This window comes from Myotis nattereri, assembly GCF_964212035.1.
Source record: "Myotis nattereri genome assembly, chromosome: 7".
In the NCBI taxonomy this organism is placed as follows: Eukaryota; Metazoa; Chordata; class Mammalia; order Chiroptera; family Vespertilionidae; genus Myotis; species Myotis nattereri.
This window is the reverse complement of record NC_138082.1, coordinates 2,868,627-2,887,660: the sequence shown is the minus strand read 5'-3', so window position 1 is coordinate 2,887,660 and position 19,034 is coordinate 2,868,627. Positions and strand designations below refer to the sequence as shown.

The window sequence follows — 19,034 nt, the reverse complement described above, 5'->3', positions numbered from 1 at the left end:
ACATCAAAGGTTTTATCCTGGACCTTCCATAGGTGGGGAGCTGCAGCCCAGAGGACTGGCTTTCCATTCTGTTCTTAGTCTATGCAGCAGGAAGGAGCTTCCAGAAACTTCAGGAGCAGAGTAGGAATAAAGGTGCCCCAATAAGGAGCACACTGACCATTCTGTTCTCAACGCTCTGAGTCGGACCGAATGGCCCACGCAGCCACGCAGCCACGCAGCCACGTGCATTAGTGGGTTCTGCTCACTTTGTGTTTGTGAGAAACACAGGAAATACTAAGACCTCTGTGTTAAAGCTGTAAGTGCGCCGTGTTAAAAGCATTTGCTTCCTGGAATTAAATAGGAACTCATAGCTAGTTAGTTGCAACTAGACCTTTATTGTACAAAGAAGTGTTTCCACAAAAATATTTGGAAAAAATATTCCATTTCATAGCTAAGACTTAGAGGGAAGGGAACTGGCTGATAAAATGTCAGTTTTGCCAAATGAGAGGGAGAGAGTGCCTCTGAGCTGTGCGTGTCCCACGTGGTCACACACAGGCAGGAGGAAGTAGACCTGTGTGAGGGCTTTGTTTTAAATGACTGCTGACGGGATTTACAGCGTGTCTTACCTCCAGATTTCTCACATTATACAAGTACAGTCTCTCCATTTCGTAAATGTCCGTGATATTGACTAGGATGCAGGATATCATGCTTTGTGCCTTTACTGTGCCTATTTTTAGTGCCAATAAGGCAATTTGACAAAGGATTCCTTGGGACCGGAGTCATTTCCATCCCCTTCACCCCTGTGCATTCAGAGCTAATAATAAAATGGGGAGTTGGCAGAGAACCTCTGAGAGCGGAGGGAGCTCGCACCCAGGCCTGTGCTGCCCGCGGTGACCTGACCTGGCAGGAGGCCAGGCCCAGCGGTCCGGGAGGTCACGTGCCTAACGGAGGTGGGCACATTCCCTCTGCCGCCTGCAGGGGGTTGTGGCCCGTGCTGGCCCCGGGCTGGTGTTGTGTGGGGCGCTGGCCTGTCCTCAGTGGGGAACGTGTTTCTGGGGAGCTGGCGTTCGTGCTGCGCCTCACACTGCCCCGCTCTCCTCCCTCACTGGCCATTTAGTTCATCTGCGTGTGACACAAGTTGGAGCAGATGTTTTCCCTGTTGTATGTCTCCTCCCTCCAACAGTCCTTTCCCCTTTAAAAGGAAGTAAACCTAATATTTAAAAGTAAGGCCTGAGGGAGCCTGAGCTGTCCCATTAAAGAGGGCCTCCTGCATCTCGGCATTGGCGCCAACCACGTGCACCTCAGCGTGTCGGCGGCTCCCTCCGCCTGCTCCCGACGCAGGTGCATGTCCAGGCTGTGTGTCGCAGGACAGCACACCCCGAGGAAGGGCTCGGGAGCCAGGGCGCCCGGCCGCGGGGTCAGGGAGGTGCGCCGTGTCAGGGTCACACGCAGCGACGGGGACCAGGTGGCTTTCCGTGACCCCTGAGCAGAGCAGGAGCGGAGGTTAAACACTTGGCATAAGCCAGCGAGCAGCCTGCGGCCTCCGTGTGCGGCTGGCGTGTGGCTCTGTTCCCCTCGCATGTGCTGTTCATGTAACTTGTCTTCCAGCACATGGCCTTGTGCAGGGTCCCGAGGCGGAGGTGTGGAGCGAGTGAGAGCGGCAGCTTCCGGGCTTCGGCCCGGGCTCCCGTCTGAGTCGTGTAAACACTCAGAAACCTGCATTTCCTTCCGTGGAAGCACCTGCCGTGTCGGGAGGGTGTCTGCCTCAGCCTGAGACTCGGTTCCTCATATTCGAGGGGTTTCCTGAGCTGCTAGGACGGCCGGGACCAGTGGAAGGAAGGTGAGTGACAGGCGTCCCGGGCAGTGGGGGGGGGCCCGTCACGCGCGTCGCAGACCTCCTCAGCCCGTGACTCGGACCCCTGTGCTCGCCGGAGGCTCCGCACGGCTGTGAAGTGAGCGGTGGCACTTCGCCTGCTGCAAGGCCCGCTGCATGCTACCTCACGAGAGGCCACGCCTGTCTCAGCTTCCAGAGGCTTCCGTGACGAGCCCATTCCTTAACGAAAGGCTCTCACACGGGCTTAGCTCTTTCCAGTTAAACTCAACGGGGGCAGGTCCTGGAAAGACCATCCCAGAGACTCAGTCCCAGTCTTCCTACAAGTTATATCAGCACCTTCCTTTCCCTCTACATGTTCTGCCACTAGCGACCTCAGACGGTCCTAAAGTCCTTTAAAGAAGCTTCCTGGAAAGTCAGCTTTATGAGGACAGCACCGTGTATGGCGGTAATGCCCTGGGACAGTGTCACAATAAGCAGCAGCCTCGAGCCCTGCACCTCGCAGGGAGCAAAGCCTGGCGCACGCTCAGCACCACGCCCAGGCCCTGCCGCCGGCCGTCGCTGTTCCTACCGGCACCCGCTGGTGTTCTCGTGCGGTTCTGTCCCCGGGCCTTGGTTCCTGCACTAAACGTTACTGCCAGGACTTCATCAACTGTCTTAGGAAGTGCCTTCCGCGGAGAGTCTGGGTCATCTGCTCACGGCGCTGCCGAGGGTCCTGAGGTTCACGGCGGAACATGTCACAGGTGAAAGCATAGCACTCTTGTCTCTCTAACCCTCACTCCAGGATGTTTTTATTGTTTTGAGAGAGAGGAGGTGGAAGAGAGAAACATCGATTGGTTGCCCCAATCGGGGATTGAACCCACAACCTCGGTATGGACCCTGACGGGAATCAAGCCACAGCCTTTGGGTGTACGGACCCCACTCCCACCCCCGAGCCCTGGCCAGGGCAGCGTACGTGTCCGAAGGACAGGCTCCCGGGGGCTCTCTCCTCAGAGCTGATTCCTAAAGCGGGGCCATTGGGGTAGGAGATGGGGATCCTGGACGCACATGGTTCTGACAAACAGAACCCACTGCGAATCCCTGTGGCTCGAGCACCACCACTGCCACGGCATTTCCCGAAAAATCCTCTCCGTGCCGTGGGGTTTCGGTGTAAACGAGCAACAGGTACTAGTTAGTTTAGGGGTGTCTCTAGGCCGCTTGGAGCCTCGGGCACTATTGCGTTTTTATTGATGGCGCTGCTGTCCTGTCTCGGGCACCCTGATGGCGGCGGGACCACAGGCCTGTGGCTCGCCCTCTCCGCTGAACTCCCACCACGGGGAGCACCTGCTGCAGACACATTTCACCTGGGGCCTGTGCTGTGGCGATTGTCACAGACTGGCCTTTACTTAGAAGGAGTCACATGTGTTTATTCATACAACGCTTTGCTTCTGTTTCACGTATGTGAACCAGCACCGACTCTGCCCACAGCCCCGCCGCGTCATCGCTGGGCCACGCCGAGGCCGTCGCTCTCGATGAACGGGATGTCCGCGTACTTGGCGTTGCCGTCCGCCCACTGCTGCAGGGCGCCGCTCAGGATCTCCTGCGACAGGCGGTGCGCGAACTCGGACACCACGACTTTGGGCTCTGCGGGCTGTGCGGGCTCCTCCGCCTCCTCCACCGCCTGCACCTTCTCCACCTCCGCCTCCTCCACCTCCACCACCTCCTCCACGCCCTCCACCTCCTCCACGTCCTCCACGTCCTCCACGTCCTCCCCGTCCTGCGTGACGGGCGTCGGCACCCGCGGCTCACACCTCTCGATGGTGGAGGGGAAGGGGAAGGTCTCCTTGGACTTCATGCAGCCCATGCTGCGCGGACGCCGTGACCGTGACCGGCCCGGAGGCTACCTCAGCAGCATCTTGGGAAACGCCTGTCCACGGGATGCTGACCGCGCCCCAGCACCTGGATGGCGCCCCTTCCTCTTCACATGGGGCGTCTGCCTGTGGAGAGAGAGGAGTTTCACGGTGAAGGCCTGGCACGCGGACTGGGCGCCATCACTCCGCCCTTATCCCTCAGCTCCCACGTCCTCCGGGGGCCAGACGCCAGCTCTGTCTCATCAGCAGAAACCAGGAGAGCCGCTCGGGGAACGTGGCCAGTGACCAGAGAGGAACACGTTTGTTCAAGGTCAGGAAAAGTTTACGACCTGGAAAACACAGTTCAACCCCTCTAGCTGAGATCCACTGTGGAGGCCGGGACGACGACGCTGGTCTCTGGGCCCCATCGCCGCCTGCTGGTGCAGGAAGCTCCCGGGACACGGCGTGCCCACTGCTCACACCCCATCGATGTAACTTCACTTCCTGCGAGTACTCGGGTGGGTGTTGTTAACTCCTCACTCTGCAGGGGTCTCACACAGGGTGACCGCAAGCCAGGGGTCAACACACACCACAAATACACAATCTTTTTAAAAGGCTTTATTGTTGAAACTTAGATATGTCCCCTCCCCCCACCCCCTCCTAGCCTTCACCACCTTACTATCCGTGTCCATGGGTGATGCATATGTGCACCTGGTTTTCTGCTGAATTGGATATCCCTGTGAAAAGCTCAGATTAACTTAAAATAAGGTTAGAGGTTCCTTACCTGAATATCTCATTCTTACTCTTATTTGGGATGCTGACCAAAAAGGGGGCTCCAACAAACCACCACTCCTCCTGGGAGGTAGGTGGGCGTCCGTCCCATTGAGGGGTTTAAGGAGCCCGTCCCTTGCGGCTGTGCGTGTGGGCGCGCGCCTGAAATGCCGAGTGGCGCCCAGGAAGGTGCGCTCGCCTGGCTTTCTCCCTTCCGTCCTCCCGCATCTCAGCGCATCAGAGACAGTGCGGCTGTGTTCTGTGGACTGTCCGGCCCTTGGCAGCAGGTTGGCCGTTTCTCTCGCTGCAAGGGGGCCGCAGCCTTGTGATGTGTCTGCTCAGCTTCCGACGGGAGCACTGAATGCAGCTCTTACACAGGCGCCTCCTGGGGGCGGGCGCCGTCGGAGTGCGGGCGGGCTGTGCACCGTCCTTAGTGGTCGGGTCAGGCCCGGCTCCAAGAAGTCGCAAAATAAGCCGGGTTGATGGATGTCTGCGCCCCCCGATCGAAAGGAGTAGCCATCAGCGTGCGTTTAATTATTGTCAACAGTTCATAATGCAAGTCCAGAATGGTGGCCCTTGCCCAGGCCTCACTGCTGTGCGTGTCGGCTTCTACAGTCTCCCCAGTTCCTCCCACCGCACGCTGGTGCCCCTGCGGCCCCTGGGAGGAAGCCCAGCCGTCCGCTCTGTGGCATCCGCTCCGCGTGCCTGCTCCGAGGTGACGGCAGAACCGGCAGGGAGCGTGGCGGCCCATTCACGAGACCCGACTTCCTGGAGAGCACGGGTGACGTGGCCTCTGCTTCGCGCCTGGGTGGCTGAGGGGACTGGACCTGGTTGACCTGAAGATGATGCTGGGGACCCAGGAGTGCCAGGTGCAGGCAGGCCAGGAAGCGTCTTTCTGGGTCTTAGGTTTGCAGAAGCGGTTTCATCAGACCTAGTGCCAGGCCTGCCCTCTCACCAAAACCAGCGTTAAGCCTGGACAGAACCAATGTCCGAGCTACAGACTTCTTCGGCGTTTACTGAGCCAGACTGAGGACTGTGCTGGGGAGCAAGATCTCAGGTGCTCCAGGGAGGGACCGCCTCCCAGCTTCTTCCCCTCGGAGATGGAGGAGGAGCCAAGGAAGATTCCGCGAGGGAGGGAGGGAGGGAGCCAGGCGGGGCTGGACGGCCTCTCGCATTTCCAGGTGTGTTAGCCCAGATGCACAGACACCCTGGCCTGGCCGAAGGCAGAGATAAGCCTTTTAGGAAAGTGGTTACTAGTTGGGCCTGACTCCCCACCGGAGCTGCCCAGTTGGGAACTTGTGTTCACGCTGCCCTGTGGGGTCCTTTCCATAGGACCCCTGTTCGCCCACATCGGGCCTCGTCAGGCCCTGCACAGCGGGCAGCACCGAGGGACCCCGAGGGAAGGCGGCAGCTGTAAGGCCACAGCGGATCTGCTCCGGCAGCGCCAGCATGGTCATGGGAGCAGACGCTGGCAGAGGCTGGGGACCGAAGCAGGACTTTAGAAAGGGGCAGGGGGCTCATCAAGAGGCTTCCCTGCAGGCTGGGAGGGGTGCCCAGGAAGGCTCTGTCCGTCAGTCTGTCCGTAAGACCCAGCGCACCGGTACTGCTGGGCCCCGCACCAGGGGCCAGTGCTGGGCGCCCTGGGGGTTTCACACCAGCCCCAGAGCAGAGGCTCCAAACACATCAGGCCTTTAGCGACGACCTGCTAGTGGGGCCCTAGGAGTCGGGGTGCACTGCAGGGCTGGCCAGCCTTCCCTTGGGGCCACCAGCACGTAATGTGTGAGCTCTGTGCTCTGTCACACCGCTCGGCCCGCTGTTTCACACAGGCCTCATGGACAACATGTGAGCGTGAGCCATGGCTGAGCTCTGACAAAGCCTCATTTACGGAAGCAGGCAGCCAGCCACGGCCACGCGGACCAGTGCGGACAAAGGGGCCCATTCTCACGGGGTACAGTTCAGTCCGTTTCAGGGAAGACACCCCGGGCAGGACCCACAGGCAGGGGCAGCTGTGAGGAGAGGCCCTCGTGCTGGCCCCCGAGGGCAGCCTGTACACGCAGAGGATGGGAAGAAGCTGAGCAGCTCCCATCGCCTGTCAACTCCACGTTATCCTCTGGGATCCACCTACACGTTCCTTTTATGTTTGCATTGACTTTTTAGAGAGAGAGGCAGGGAGAGGGAGATGGAAACATCGATGGGAGAGGAACGTCGCCCATCAGCTGCCTCCTGAATGCCCCCTGCTGGGGGATCAAGCCTGCCACCCAGGCATGTGCCCTGACCAGGAACCCCACTGTGACCTCCTGGTTCATGGGTTGGTGCTCAATCACTGAGCCACATCGGCCTGGCTAAATATTCTTCACTCTTCCATTCCTGTCTCTGTCCACGTCAGGGCAGCGTTTTCCCTACCAGTGTAGCTTTTTATTCATCTGCAAGCTGTATGTACAGTATGGAGTTTCCTCAAAAAATTAAATATGGAACTGCCATTTGGCCCAGTGAGCCCACTCCTAGGAATATATCTAAGAAGCCAGAAACACCGATCAGAAAGGATATATGCACCCCTATGTTCACAGCAGCGTAATTTACAGTAGCCAAGATCTGGAAACAGCCCAATGCCATCAGCCAGTGAGTGGATAAAAAGCTGTGGTACGTCCACACCAGGGAATGCGATGCAGCTGTGAAGAAGGAACCCTGAGCCTTTGGGACAGCACGGAGGCCCTGGAGAGCAGGATGCTGGGCGAAGTAATGCATCACATGATCTCACGCACACGTGGGGTCCCATGAACACAATAAACTGAAGAACAGAACAGGAACAGGCGTGGCCCCGGGGCAGACAGACCAATCGCAGAGGGCAGGTGGGCGCAGCGGACAGGAAGAGATCAGCCAAAGACCTGACACAGGCATTGCCCGTCCCTCTGCACAGCGAACAGTGGGGGCGGGCGGCAGGGGTGGGAGGGGAGGCCAGGGGACGCTTCAGTGCTGTCAGCGATAAAGATGCACACAGAAGCAGCGCTGGGAGGGACAGAGCTGGTTAACCCCCCCCCCCCCCCAGGCCGCCACCTTGGCTGAGGGACTGGCGCTGAAGGCGGGTGGCTTCTGCTTTCCCTGGTTCCCCAGCATCAGGTGCCGTTACCTTTTGTGAAGGGTCCCCTTTCTTAGACCTGAGCAAACCGCACTAGACCCACGGCCGCCAGCCTGTCAGGCCTCACGGCCACCACTGGTCCGCAGACGCCCAGCTGGCAGGCGCTGCACTAAACCACCCTATTTATGACACGTTTCTGGCCACCTTCCCACAGCACCCCTCCCCCGCCCCCAGCCCAGACCCCTTTTCCGAGCCTCTTCACACTTGATCCTGTTCGTAGGATGGCATGTAAGTCCTTCCCTCTGCGACCCCCAGGCGTAAATAGGTAATTCAATGGGTCTTCCTGTTAATCTATCATCAGCTTCATCTGCAGGCCCAGCAATGAATCTAGAAGGGTAGAGGAAGGGTTTTTCCCTTCTCTACAAACTCAAGATCAGTCTCTATGTTATGTAGTAAAACCGCTTCAAGCGTTTTAGAACGAGTGGAGGCGTAAATAATAAATGAAAAGAGTGCTAAGCGCTGAGCACAGAATTCAGTCCCCGGCGGAGCACAGACAACGCTGGAGACTTGGAAGAGCCATTACTCTTCTGTGGAGGCATGAGAACACAGTGTCCAAATCCACATGGACTCTCGGCCAAAGGACCCCGAGTTCAGGAAGTTCGCTATTTAAAATTTAACAATTCTTTCGTGATACACCCCCCAGGTCTAAGGGGCATCTAGAGTTCCCGCTCCGTGGCTGATGGTGCAGTAGTTTGGGGTGTGAGGGGGAGCAGAGGTACATTTAATTTAAACATTGTACAGCCCTGCTTCTTATCTGTTGGATTTCTCACTAATCCAAAGACATTTCCTTACACAGCCGGTTCCTTCTCCTAGGGTTCCCTTCTCCTAGCCTTGCCGTGTGCGGAAACACACCACTGCCCCTTTGCTCCACCAGCACCCTTTCCCCCTCTTCCCTGCCTAAACCAAATGTGCACACCTTCCAGGCTACGGGAAGCCCACCTCCTCCAGGCAGACTTCCTGGGATTCCTCAACCTCTCGGAATCCTCCTAATCAGATACCCAGGCTATTTAAGTCTATTTAACATATAAATGCTGTCTCCCCAAATGAGATGAAAGGTTCCTCAAGGGCAGCAGTCCTTTCTCCTATTTGCACAGAACAGTTCCCTGTGTGGAGGCACTTAACCGATGCTAATTAAGGGCTGGCTATTCATCAGACACCCACGTGCTCACAGTGTGAGATGCTGGGGATGAAACTGAAATAGACACAGTTCTCCCTCTTGCAGGGGACTGCAGGCACAGGCCACAGCCGGCAGCAGCGTGGCCCGGGTGTCACGTGACCAGGGCACGGGCTACGTGTCCTGAATTAGTTCTCGGCCCTCAGGCCCTCCTGCCCGGCGCCTGGCACTCATCGCTGCTCTCCTGCGTCACCGTCAGCCCTGGTGAAACACCGCCTCTCACAGCTCGGAATCCGTGAGGAGTCAGTCAACTCTTCACGCAGGCTCTTCCCAGCTCAGAGCCGCCCGGAGTGTCCGTCACTCCCCTGCTTCCCACGCCCCGCGCCGCGGCGGGCGTTTCTCCTCCCGACCTGCCACGTGTTCACGCACAGCCTCCTGCGGGAAACTCCAGCTGAAAACTCCCGGCGCAAGGGCAGGTGCACGTTAATTAGAGCAGCAGTTCTCAACCTGTGGGTCGCGACCCCTTTGGGGGCCGAACGACCCTTTCACAGGGGTTGCCTAAGACCATCAGAAAACACATAATTACATATTGTTTTTGTGATGAATCACGATGCTTTCATTATGTTCAGTGTGTAACAATGAAATTGGGGGTCACCACAACATGAGGAACTGTGTTAAAGGGTCGCGGCGTTAGGAAGGTTGAGAACCACTGAATTAGGGGAAGGAGACAGGGCCACTAGTTTGCTTTCCTAAAAGCAAGTGCTCTTTAAGCTGAAAGGCCAGAGGACCCTCATGGCGGGAGAAGCAGCAGAGGCCGCTGGACACAATGAGGGGCAGGAGGAGCCACGTGTGAGCACAGGATCCGACAGCCAGTGCAGGCACGCGGAGCAGGAGGCAGAGACTCCCCCCCCCACCCCAGCTGTACACCGAGACCCATACAAAGTAATAGGAAGGTGAACTGCAATTGAAAAAAAGGACACTTTTGAGAAATTCTGGATCGATAAACAGCAGTTATCTTTGAAAAAAATAAAGCAAAGCTGTAGCAGACGATCAGAATTCCTAGGCATTACAGACCAGTTGTTTAATACCAATCTCTGGCAAAATTCAAAATTTGACCCGTAAACAGGGAACATTTTGGGGGAAAGATTGGGATGTCCAGGAACTAGCAGTTCGCTAAGAAGCAGTGGTTTTTAAACAGTTTACTTCTGGGACGGGGCAGAGAATACTCAAGATCTCGCCGCAAGGTGTGATCACGTGTCCTCGCGTGTCCTTATGCCGCCGCTGCTGTGAGCACAGTGCTGAGCTCAGCGGCTCCCCCAGTTCCCCTCGGCGCCGTCTGCCACGCTGACCAGGCTCCCAGCCTGTACTGCACTCGGCACTCAGCACCCCGACTCCCAGCAAGCACCCCGAAAGGCAGGCGGTACCCCGACTCCCAGCAAGCACCCTGAAAGGTACATGTTACCCTGACTCCCAGCAAGCACCCTGAAAGGTACATGGTACCCTGACTCCCAGCAAGCACCCCGAAAGGCAGGTGGTACCCCGACTCCCAGCAAGCACCCTGAAAGGTAGATGGTACCCTGACTCCCAGCAAGCACCCTGAAAGGTAGATGGTACCAACCTAATTTCATTAACATGGAAAAGAAGTTTCTCAAGGTCACGAAGCTGGTAGGGGTCAGGGCCAGGCTCCAAAACTGGGCTCCCAAAGTCAGGGCCGACTGCGGGGCACGGGCTCCCAGAGGCTCAGCAAAGAGGCCGGTCCCGCTGTCCTGAGCCCCGCACCGCCTGTGCAGGTGACGGCCGCCCGTAGAGTAACACGGTGGCTGATGCCACCACCAGGATTCAAGCACAGGGCAGTGGAAATTGGAGGCTGAACGTAATACCAGGAAAAAAGGTTTGCGCTGAAGAAATGGGCAGATGCATCACTGCACTGGCGACTCCGAGCGGAGGCCGGAACCACTGCCCTCGGCGCTGTCCGCTGTCCGCTGTCCGCTGTCCGCTGTCCGCTGTCCGCTGTCCGCTGTGGGTGAGGCCGAGGCTGAGCTCAGCGGGGAGGCCTGCAGCTCCGAGGGGCCGAGCGAGGGAGGCAGACGGAGGCCGCTCAGTGAGGCAGGGGCTGTGCTGCTCCGTCCCCGCCTGAGCTGACGGAGACCCCCTTCCCCGCCGCCGCTCGGACCTGAAGCTGTGGGGAGGCCTCGCTGGCTCGGGCCACGCTGGAGCGTCCGTGTCCGACTGTCGTTTTCGCCCCGGACTCTCCCTGGACCAGGCGGCAGCGCTCCCGCAGAACCCGCACGCGGTGCCACAGGTGGGCTGGCCAGGTGCCCGGGGGCGGCCGTGGGTTCTGTGGACACGGGTCTGCGGGGAGGCGGGGAGGGAGGAGGGGGAGGGAGGCTCCCGCGCCCGGACCTGGGTCGGGAGACGCCGAGGTGGGAGGCGCCCTTCCCGCGAGGCTGTCTCCATCGGTAGCAGCTGTTCGGTGGCGAACACGGACGCTGGAGGCGGCGCTCCCGGTGCGGGACGGGCAGCGGCGGCGGAGGGGCGCGCTCCGCTCCTTCCTGAAAGCGCCTCCTCCGCCCGCCCCGGTTACCCGGCCCGCCCGGCACCGGCCCGGGAGGAGGGGGTTCGCGGGACTCGGTCCCTGCGGGCGGGGCGCCGGGGCCACCGCGCTCCCTCCGGCTGTTCAGGTTGTAGCTTCGCCAAGGCCAGGGGTTTGCCGGCGGCTCGGGTCCGTCCCTGCACCCCAGTTCCTCTGCACCCCAGTTCCTCTGCACCCAGTTCCCTTGCACCAGGTTCCCCTGCACCCAGTCCCCCTGCACCCAGTTCCTCGGCGCCCATTTCCCTTGCACCAGGTTCCCCTGCACCCCAGTCCCCCTGCACCCAGTTCCCCTGCACCCCAGTTCCTCTGCACCCCAGTTCCCCGGCAGCCAGTTCCCCGCCCCGGCCCCGCAGCCCTGACACCCCATCATCTGCGGATCAGATCGCACCCTGCGCCCGCGGACAGGGACATGCGCACAGGCAGCCTCCCCCGAGTCTCCCTTCAGTCCTGGGGGCGGGGGGAGCGGGGAAGGGGGGCTGGTCTCCATCCCGGCGGGCGAGGGGCTCCGTCCGCGCAGCTGCGACCTGGGTCTGCGGGAATCTGCGCCCCCAACTCCCGCGTCTCCCGCGGAAACAACCACCAGCGAAGCGGACAAGCAGGTGCACCCCGACACCCGACACCCTGACACGCGCGCGCCCAGATGTGCACCTACCCGGCATCTCCGCAGCTGCGCGCGGGCCGCGGGGCGGGGAGGCGGCGGCGGGAGCCCGGGAGCGGCCAGCGGAGGACGGGGTGTCCTTCGGCCGCGCTCGGCCCCTCCTCCCGCCGCGCCCGCCGTGCCTCGCGGGTCCCCGCCTTCCCGCCGCCGGGCGCACGGAGCTCGGGCGGGGCCGCGCAGCCTGGGCCGCGGGCGGGCGGACCGCCGGGAGCGGGGGGCGGGACCCGGGACCCTCACGCCCCCAAACACTCTGCGGGCGCCGCCCCAGCGGGAACAAGACCCCGAAGTCCCGGCCTCCGCGCCCCGCCCGCCCCGCCGCCGGGACCGTGCGCCCCGCGTCGGGTCAGGGCCGAGCGGCACCGGCCCTGAGCTCAGGCCCGCGTGGGGTGAGCACGGTGCGGGCGGCGCGCACTCAGGACACGCCCACGCCCTCTCTCCAGACACTTTCGGGCCTGTTTCTCCCTAAAACAAGCTCCTCCCCCCCAGGTCCCCGCCTCACGCGTCAGCCGGCGCCTCCTGAGCAGTGAGATTCCGACACAAACCCGCTCACAGCATCCGATCCACAGGCGACCTCCCTCCCGTGCGCTCTGCGCTCAGCGCGCGGTGCTCCAGGGGCGCCCCAGGGATGACCCCCAAAGAGATGACCCCCCTGACCCCGCAGAGATGCCCTCCCTGACCCTGAGAGATGCCTTCCCTGACTCCGCAGAGATGCCCTCCCTGACCCTGAGAGATGCCTTCCCTGACCCCGCAGAGATGCCCTCCCTGACCCTGAGAGATGCCTTCCCTGACCCCACAGAGATGCCCTCCCTGACCCTGAGAGATGCCTTCCCTGACCCCACAGAGATGCCCTCCCTGACCCCGCAGAGATGCCCTCCCTGACCCCGCAGAGATGCCCTCCCTGACCCTGAGAGATGCCTTCCCTGACCCCACAGAGATGCCCTCCCTGACCCCGCAGAGATGCCCTCCCTGACCCCGCAGAGATGTCCTCCCTGACCCCACAGAGATGTCCCCCAGGCTGGGACCTGTGCCCACAGCCCGCAGGTGTGAGGGTGCAGCGCAGCCAGATGGCAGGGCCTGGGCCGTGCACGTGACAGACCAGCTGGTCCCTGAGACTTTACAGGGACTGGAGCGTCCGGTTCCTCACGGTGACGGACTCACCCAGGCAATGGGCACGCCGCACGGAGGACGGGCCGGAAGGGCTTGGTGAGGGCACTGGAGGGAGCACGCCGACCACACGGTGTGGGCGCCCACGTGCCTGCGCCTCCTCAGTGCGCACCTGTGGGCTCAGGTGGGCACACTCACCCGGACCTGGCCGTCCGCTGCGCTGACCACCTGACCGATCGGCTCCATGCCAGGCCCCGCCTGAGGCCCAGTCCCTCCCTCCAGCTCCAGGGCACAGCCCTCCTGGAGTGGCTCAGGGACCTCGGGCTCCCCCCCCCCCCCCCCCCCCCCCCCCCCCCCGCGCCCTGTGGCCCCTGTCCTGTCCGGCGTGAGCTGGGGCCGGAAGGGGAAGCTTAGAGATGGGTACTCACCTCCCAGCTCCCAGGGCAGAAGCAACCAGTCTGCCGGCCTCCCCAAGCCCGCGGCAGGCCCCTCCTGTCCTCCTGTCCTCCTGTCCTCCTGTCCTCCTGTCCCTCGCCGTCCGCTGCCAGGGGCCGCTCTGCCCCTTCCTCTCAGGCCGCCGGTGGCCAGTGGTTGAGCCTCGACCTGTGAACCAGGAGGTCAGGGCACCTGCCCAGTGTGGGGCGCGCAGGAGGCAGCCCATCAGTGATTCTCTCTCATCACTGATGTTTCTCTCTCTCCCTTCCTCTCTCTCTAAAGTCAATAAAAACATATTTTATAAAATACAGTATACATTGAAACTAATATAATATTGAATGTCAACTATAATTTAAAAATTAAAATAAAAAAGACATGAGTTTGCCCCTCTTCAAAAGAGACTAGACAATATATCAAGTCATTATGCTATATGCCTAATATAATTCATATGGAACTAATATAATTCATATGTCAATTATATTTTAATAAAATAAATATTTTTCAAACATTAGCTTGAATAAATGGAAAGATACACTGTGTTCTCTGCTAGGAAGACTCACTATCATAAAGCAGTGCTTTACATTCATAAATTATCAGAAGAGAAGTACAGACTGGAATTGGGTAAATTAATCCGAAGTTCCCATGGACATAAGCGAAGAAAGCGGAGCCGGGAATTCTGAGGAAGAGCAGTAAGGGCCCTGCCGCTCAGGGGCTAGACGTGGATTAGCCAGTGAAACTAACAAGGTCCAGCCGGAGCGCTGCGTGGGGGGTTCAGGGCACTGCCCCTGCGTGCAAGCCAGCAGGGGGAGAGGGGGCGCCCTAACAGGGGGTGTCGGGAAGACCCGGCAGAGCGGGGAAAACAAAGCCGGTTCCGGGCCGTGCTGTATGTACATCAGGAAGGGGGCCGGCCCCACGGACCAAAGACTTCAGTGTAAGTCAGTGGTTCTCAGCCTCCCTGATGCCGGGACCCTTTAACAGCTCCTCATGGTGTGGTGGCCCCCAACCATAGAATCATTTTCGTGGCTACTTCATCACTGTAATGTTGCTACTGTTATGAATCATAAATATCTGATATGCAGGATGGATTTTCATTGTTACAAATTGAACATAATTAAAGCATAGTGGTTAATCACACAAACAATATGTAATTATATATGTGTTTTCCGATGGTCTTAGGCGACCCCTGTGAAAGGGTCGTTCGACACCCAAAGGTGTCGCGACCCACAGGTTGAGAACCGCTGATGTAAGTAAATGAAACCACAAGGTACGGGAGAGGCTCTGGAAGTGGCCGAGGGAAGAGGCTGTCAGGTCGCGTGGAACTGAGCGGGGAGACTGGACAGGAGACAGACAGTGAGCGAGGGAGGGAGGACTCGAGCAGCCGAGGGTCAGGAGTGAGTGGACGACCAAGCGAGTGCGAGGGGGCACCTGGGGCAGGACGGGGCGCCTGGGGCAGGATGGGGCGCCTGGGGCAGGACAGGGGGCACCTGGGGCAGGACGGGGCTCTGGACGCAGGACGGGGGGCTCTGGGCAGAGCTGAGGGGCTGAGCTACTCCAGCAGCAGGAGGACTCAGCCCTGTGAGCGGGGAGTTCACCACGCTCCCCTGAACCTTCTGGGCATCCTTCTCCCCGAAAGGCTTCTACTCCAGGGATAGGCCTGCCTCCCTCATCAGGTTGGTCCTCCCCGCACCCCCCCCCTCCCAGCTCCTCTGGAAACTCCTGCTTTGCTGACCTCTGTCCTGCTGTGAGGGTGGAGGGGGAGATGGGGGACAAAAGAAACCCGTCAGCACTGGAGGTGGAGGCAGTGGCCACAGAGGCCGGGTGCTCTTTCAGGAGCACGAAACGGAGGCAGTTTGGGGGGGTGACCCCCACATCCCGCACTCTCAGGAGTGGGGAGAAATGCGTGCAGTCCTCGGGCCGACAGGGAACGGACAGCAGTGGTTTTGGAAAACATGAAAGCTCCCACCGCAGGCCAGTTCCAGCCCAGTGAGCGCCTGTGAGCCTTCAGCGACGGATGAAGAGCCATCCGTGAGGTTCACTGAGTCCATTACTAAAAAGCAGAACATCTCGCAGTAAGAGCTGCTGAGCAAACCGTACCTGAAACTGGAATCCAGAAAACCCCAAGCAGCTGCTCTAGGACATGCCAGGACGCTGTGGCTCCCCGGCCCTTGGCTGGGCGGTTGCTAGGCAAGCCTGGATGTGCTCACAAACGCTCTCCCCCCAGCGACCAGCATTGTGATCACACGGGGCCGGGCCGGCCGCCTCCCCTCTCTGCTCCTGGGTCTCCCGGCGGGAGGCTGGCAGCAGCTCCGAGGGGCGATGCCTCAGGACGGAGCTGGGGGCCGGGAGCTGCTTCCTGGATGAGATGCCCTTTGCCTCTGGGCCGGGATCTCAGGGCCGGGAGCGCGCACGTCCTCGGAGCGCGGTGAACGGTGTCAGGGCCGGAGAGAAATAAGGGTCTGAGACACATTGTCTCCCAAGTCCTGCTGCTGACTCACCCCCCACACCCTGCACGACTGCCGCTCACTCACTTGAATCTCCCTTTAAACTATGCAGTGGCCTTGTCCTGAGAACGTGGGACACAGAGAAAGCAAAGGCGTCCCTCCAGGCGGGGAGGGCTCACCTGGGTGTTGCCTTGGTGCTGGCACTGCGCTCAGGAAGCCGGAGTGACAGCCATTGAGGACGGAGCCCGGTCCACGCCCCTGCAAACCGCCTCTCCCGCATCGGCCAGGGCGGACGCGCCTCCCTCAGCCTTGCCGCTCCGTCCTCTGCACCCGCCTGTGCAACGCTCTCATTCGTGTATCGTCTTGCTGCCTCCGTTTCTTTGCCAGAAGCTGACTTTGTTTTTAGTCTGGAATCAGAGGATCTAGTGTCAGCACCTCTCGGCCCTCAGCTGCCGGGAGCCTCATGCTCTGGTCCCCCGGGCCTTGCTCGGAAGCAATGCCTTCCTGCTCTCGTCGCGAATCATTTCCAACGTCAGTTCCCCACCAAACAATTCTGAACTCCCACCTCCTGCCTGGAGGTGCCCTACAGCCCTGATTCTGTAGCTGATTCTCATGTGCCCTCACATAGTTCTGTACCCAGGGACTTTTATTATGGATTTTAAGTAATATTAACAACCAAAGGAGGATTTTTTTCTGTTAGAGAAGCACGTAAGATAGAATGCACCCCTTACATTTCCTTTAGCCATATTCAGAATGCGGATGACATAGCTCCTTGAGACCCTGGAAATAAACCTGAGGTTTCTCTCAGATAGGAAAACGAAGGCTTTATTCAGGATTAAGCTTTTTATTTATTTACTAGAGGCCCGGTGCATGAAATCTGTGCACGGGTAGGGTCCCTAGGCCTGGCTGGCGATGAGGGCCAATCAGGTTCCCTGCCTCCCCCTTCCCTTGCCACCCGCACACCGCCACTGTGCACCTCCCTGTGTCCCCCTTCCCTTGCTCTATCAGCACCCCCCCCACACCCACCACGTTCTGCACCGCCCCCTGGTGGTCAGCGCACTGCATGGTGAGCAATCGAACTCCGTTCTCCCAGTCGAACTCCCAAGGGAGCACTTTGCATATTAGCCCATTATATAGAGATTTTTATTTATTGACTGATTTTTAGAGAGAGAGAGGAAGGGAGAGAGGTCTATGGTGTTCCACTTGTTCATTCATTTTCCATTCATTGGTTGCACTGCACACGCAGCTTCCTCTGCAGGCAGGTGGGCGGGCCTGTGAGGAGCCGAGCCAGCGGGGCCTGCAAGGAGCGCTTAGGAACCCACGGGGAGCTGCAGCTGCTCCATGACTTTTCGTACATCTTCTCACAACAGCAAGAATTCTCCTCCTGCTGGTGTAAATGCATAGCAGGAGTCGTTCCGGAAACGCTGGCGAGGCCTTCCTCTACACCCAGGACCGCAAAGACCCTCCTCATGGCTGACACACAGCCCCGGAGGCCTGGCCACAGAGCCGCGCCCCAACAAGCACATGAGCAGGAACAGGATCATGACATGAACATAAAAAAATAAGGTGTCACAGCCGTTAAAAGAATGTCAGGTCCCCTTCCTAAACCAGCAGCGAGTGCACACGGAAAATGTGGACTTGGAAGGTTGCCAATAAGGTGACAGAATTCTACTGACGGTGGCAGCAAGGCCTCGACCAAGGAAGGGCTGTCCCATGTTCACGCAAAGGGAGAAGGAGATGTTGTTCGAATATAGGGGCATGGGATCTACAACCACGTCCACAGCGGTTCCCAACCTTCTGGCCCTTTAAATACAGCTCCTCATCTTGTGGCCCAACCATACAATTATTGTCGTTGCTACTTCATAACTGTAATGTTGCTGCTGTTATGAATCGTCATGTAAATATCTGATATGCAGGATGGTCTTAGGCGACCCCTGTGAAAGGGTCGTTTAACTGCCAAAGGGGTCGCGACCCACAGGTTGAGAACCGCTGGCGTCGAGTGAAAAACTCAACAGAACTAAATTGGTAACATTTATGTAAAATTTATAAACACACAAAAACTATACCCCGCATTTTTAGGACACACACACACTGACACACACACACATGCACACATGCACACATGCACACGCACACACGCGCGCACCCTGGCGTGAGGTCTGTTGCCTGGTGGCGATGTGCTCTGATGCGCGTCCATTTTAGGGGCGAACGTTGGAGACCCAGGTGGTGACTGCCTGCGCGCGACTCCCCTGCGGCCTCGCGGGCCTGAGGACTCCGAGGCGCCCGGTGGACGGAGATGCTGCTGCCAGGCCCCGAGTGAGGACGATGATGGAAGCCTCCCGCATGCGTCTCCCGAGTAACACAGACCTCGCCAGCTCCCAATGCAGCCCCGCCCGCCCGGGGCTAATGGATGCGGCGCTGAGGCTCGGCCTCTCCCGGTAATGCGAGGACCCGCCATGGGACGCGGCCTCGGGAGGGAATCTGATCGGGTTTCTGGGTGGAAAGAAGCAAAGCGCCCGCGCCGCTCAGACCCGGGCTGTGTCTGCCCGTTCCCACCGCAGGCCTTTGGGAGACCGGGAACCTTTGTGCCGGGCCTGCCCCCCAGGCAGACCTTCCCCTGCGCCCTGAGGGTCCTCTGCGCCCTGAGCAACCCAGGCCCTGCCCTCGCACAGCCAGAAGCGCTGCTTCCCGCCCACCCGGGCGCAGGGAGCCAGGGGGTCAGGTCGCTTCCCTTCCCGACAGGGCACGTGGCTGCGGGCTCTGTGCCCCTGTGATCAGGAGGCAGCCAGTCCATGGCCCTCTCATCACTGGTGTCTCTCCCTCTCCCTTCCTCTCCCTCCTTCTCTGAAAGCAATGAAAATCTTTAAACAAGCACTGCTTTCCAGCTTCTGACACTTATCCCAGGAAGGTGGCGTCGGGAAGACATCGCCCTGACCTTGCACCCAGAGAGCCGGCCCTGGGCGCGGGGTGCCCTGCCTCAGTCGTCCACATTCTCCACCCTCTCCCGGCTCCTGCAGGAGGGTAGTCCTGGCCGGGCCTTCCATTCCCAGCCGTCTTCCCGCCTGCGCTGCTCACACTCACAGGGCCCTCTGAGCCCAGCAAACCTGACAGGAAATAGTGATGTCACTGAGGTTCATGGTCGT

The 19,034-nt window shown here is 59.5% G+C and overlaps 1 protein-coding gene across 2 annotated transcripts; it reads right to left on the bottom strand.

The window, feature by feature from the left end:
• Positions 1–356: 356 nt before the first annotated feature.
• LOC308522175 (small membrane A-kinase anchor protein) lies at positions 357–12,039 on the bottom strand. Of its 2 annotated transcripts, none has more exons than XM_081095406.1 (2): positions 11,906–12,039; positions 357–3,786 (listed from the first exon to the last, which is right to left on the bottom strand). In XM_081095406.1, the coding sequence occupies exon 2, from the start codon at positions 3,651–3,653 to the stop codon at positions 3,288–3,290; it is 366 nt and encodes a 121-aa protein (XP_080951532.1). In that variant the 5' UTR covers positions 3,654–3,786; positions 11,906–12,039; the 3' UTR covers positions 357–3,287. The 2 variants fall into 2 exon arrangements, with proteins under 2 accessions (XP_080951532.1, XP_080951533.1); XM_081095407.1 differs by lacking the exon at positions 11,906–12,039 and adding an exon at positions 10,279–11,135 and having other exon boundaries at positions 363–3,786.
• Between the last annotated feature and the right edge of the window lie 6,995 nt (positions 12,040–19,034).